This window comes from Fibroporia radiculosa, assembly GCF_000313525.1.
Source record: "Fibroporia radiculosa TFFH 294 genomic supercontigs, scaffold7922, whole genome shotgun sequence".
NCBI classification, from domain to species: domain Eukaryota; kingdom Fungi; phylum Basidiomycota; class Agaricomycetes; order Polyporales; family Fibroporiaceae; genus Fibroporia; species Fibroporia radiculosa.
The window spans coordinates 8-3,353 of NW_012132928.1; the positions used below are offsets into that span (position 1 = coordinate 8).

The 3,346-nt window shown below is 46.2% G+C and overlaps 2 protein-coding genes across 2 annotated transcripts; both read left to right on the forward strand.

Annotated features, from left to right (window-relative positions):
* Positions 1–230: 230 nt before the first annotated feature.
* FIBRA_09064 (uncharacterized protein) lies at positions 231–1,239 on the forward strand (the record flags this gene model as incomplete). The annotated part of the gene is made up of 3 exons (XM_012321397.1): positions 231–914; positions 937–1,169; positions 1,230–1,239. 3 exons carry the CDS (start codon positions 231–233, stop codon positions 1,237–1,239), a joined length of 927 nt encoding a protein of 308 aa, XP_012176787.1.
* A 1,071-nt stretch (positions 1,240–2,310) lies between these two features.
* On the forward strand, positions 2,311–3,201 carry FIBRA_09065 (uncharacterized protein; the record flags this gene model as incomplete). Its single annotated transcript, XM_012321398.1, has 2 exons — positions 2,311–2,912; positions 2,946–3,201. 2 exons carry the CDS (start codon positions 2,311–2,313, stop codon positions 3,199–3,201), a joined length of 858 nt encoding a protein of 285 aa, XP_012176788.1.
* Positions 3,202–3,346: the final 145 nt, after the last annotated feature.

Sequence of the window (3,346 nt, forward strand, 5' to 3'; positions counted from 1 at the left end):
TGGGGTTAGAGATAGGGTTAGGGTCAAGGGTGGAACCTTGACATATAGATCAGACTATCCCACTAGTCAATTGTCATCATCAACAACTTTCCTTCTTGTATCGCCGTCTCTTTTGTTTTAAACAGATAAACTCATTCCCATGGGAAGTGTTGTCGCACGCTTCCCAGTTTGCTCAGGACCTTCAAGAAGCTCATACCCAATCCCCCCTTACCCACTTTCCATTCTTTTGGATGCCCGCCGAACAACTACAATTCGTTGAAGGACGTCTTGCTAGTCTTGCCGCAGGAGGACTCAACACACCTACGGAAGAAGAACTCTTTAGAGAGTATATCGGCTTAGCGGAGACTCTTAGGGAGTCCATTAGGTTAGGAGATCAAGATTCAAGCGTAGCAGAAGAAGTCGAGGCAAGCAACTCACCTACACCCTCATCACCTCGCCAACCCATCCCTCAACAGTGGTTCTTGCGAAGAGTAAGCAGTTCGCCTACTCTAATCAGCATCGAGAGAACTCAATCAGAAGAAGAACTCTGGCAGAGGGTAGGAGGACCTGAAGCCGAGCTAATATTAGCTGCGGTTCAGCAAGACTTGATTGCAGGAGTAGTAGAGAGGGCTCAAACAGAAGAATTGGGCGGCGACCCGAACGACTTCGATTTGAGCAGGGCTCCATCATTTTCACCATTCGCAGATGACGACGTGAGGAGAGCAAGAGCGGCTGCTCCTCCATATTCACCACCACCCCCCGTGTATCTTCCACGCCCCCCCACGTACAAAGACCATCGTCTTCGCCCAGATTTCTTAGGACTTGCAGAAGGTCTTGAAGAAAACGCTCGGCAGCAAGAGAAAGAACCTCTTGAATACGTGACAGCAATAGGAGAGATAGCAGAAGACCCAATAGAAATCAGCAGCGAGAGCAGTGTAAGCTCGTCATCAATCTCAGAAGGAGATCGAAGAGAGCAGCCGCAACCCTCGAGACCTTTTCCCCCTTGGCTGCAAAGCAGGAGAACAACTCGTCAAGACACGCCAGGAGAACAGAGGTACTACCACCCCTATTCTCGTACACGGCCCCCTACCCCTATTACACCACAAGTCCAAGAGGACATCGACAGGTTCTGTGCGGGACCAGAACAAACAATTGAGTACATACCACAGCCCTATACGAGAGCTGAAGGGGTACGTCAGACTCACTGACAACGAAGACGGAGAGAAGACTCATCCGCGTTCGTTAACAAGCAACATCTGAATCGTGTCCATTGTGATCTACAAGGATTACAGCATAAGTCGGGCTACTCATTGCTGAGTACGACGCAGCAGGATCAAATACAATTCTTGATAAGACGGATAGGAGGCATCCTATCTAATATCAATTATCGAGGAGCAGACGTATACGGGCTGGTAACCAGGCGGTTACTTGTACAGTTTGTAAATTGAGTCAGGGACAAGTTCAGTGATGATAGGTATAGGAATCTCGGGAGATTAAAGGAGGTGCCGCGAGAAAGTGACCACACGGAGTTGGGCAGAGACTTGGTTATTTGGAATAACCAGCTCTGAAAAAGTTTATCATTATACAATTGGACGTCAGTAGTAAACCAAGGACGCTTACTACGAAGTTGTACACATATCCCTACACTTCCACAATTAAAATATGTCGTCATCATCTTCTTCAATACCAATGGCTGGTGTTGAAATAGATCCATCACTGTATCTATTGAATCCTCGAATTGACGAGAGAACAATAGCAAGATACTATCCTGATGAAAACAATGAAATTACTAGACAAGCGTGGAAGGAGATACTTGAATCCACTTCAGGCTCGCTTCAACTAGAAGTTCAAAGAGTTTTAAAGGATGTATTCACGCAAATGGCACAGGCAGACCGAGTAATTTCCAATCAACAAGAGGAAATAACGGCTGCCGATGTTCGCCTAGCGGCAGTGGAAAATGCGAATATACAATTAAGGAAAGATTATGATTCGCTCGTAGAGCAATTAAACAATCATGTAGCAATGGTGGCACAACAGCCCGCAACTTCAATGTCGCATGAACAAGAAGAAAGGAGGTTCAGGATTGCGCAACCAGGAAGGTTCGCAAACAACTCAAAGGAACAAACCTTTGAACAGTTTGTGGAAAAACTGGCAGTATGGTATGCACACCAAAGAGTGACTTCGGATAGAGACTGAATCACTGGTGTTCTTGCTTTGTTGGATGGCCGAGCCCACGTAGTGGCCGGAAATTATTATCGCATGGTCAAAGACACCAAAGATTTGGGGAAATATGAAGATTTCCTACACCAAATGAGGAGGGCCTTTACCACAATGGATCAACAAGAGGATGCATGTCAAGAATTTTTGGGAATGCTCAAGAAATATGACAGGGTAGCGGCAGGAGACGCTGCCAAATTCATTGGAGAATTCAGAGGCCTAGCGGACCTCATGAATTCAACCGATGGTGAACTAATCCTGGCAATCAGAGATCAATTGCACAAGGAAATTAGAAATGTCCTTGCGGCCAGAGGAAGTTCCCAGTGGCCCAAGAAATGGTCAGAGTACTGTGATTACGTACTTGACATTTGCAAAGACATGGGTATTCACCAGTCGGTATCATCAATGGGACCCACAACCAAAGATCCGAATGCCATGGAGGTGGATAATACATCCAAGCAGAAGCAGTCTGGCACCAGACAGACTCAACAGCAAAGGAGCACTCCTGACCCAAGGAAGCGACAGGAGGGCAATGCTTTGAGTATGCAGGAAGTGCAGAAAAAGGGTGTATGCTATATTTGCGGCAAGCCGGGACATTGGGGCAGAACATGCCCGAATAAGAAAACAGGAGACTCTGCGGTAAAACCCGCAGCAGCAAACATGACTTCTAATACTGGAGTTAGCAAAGGGAAATTGCCAGATTTCTCTAAACCCCAGTTTAGAAGGATTTGACAAATTGAATTGTCTAGCGACGATGATTTGGATGTAGAAATTCAAGTTGTGCGAAAATCTAAGGGAACTGGCAACCCTCCGAAACCAGTAAAGGCCATTGAAGCGGCAGCAGTTGCAAAAGAAGTAACATCTGGCCCTTCAAAGAAGAAACACCGGAAGGTCAACATCACGAAGATCGCTGAGCCTTCACGCTCGCCAAGTCCGTCTGGTCATATCTCGGAGATTGACTCAGATGAGGATAACGAGCAGGGTTTTGGTCAACACCTGTTGTAGAGTCTACCGGACAGTCAGGCGTAGAACACTCTTTCCATTGTAATAGTATGAAAGACCAGTCAGAAATTTGTAAAATAGCCAATGAATTGTGCGTATTCAATTCGTCAAAGACGAAAAACAAATTTACTGTGCCTGTGATCATAAC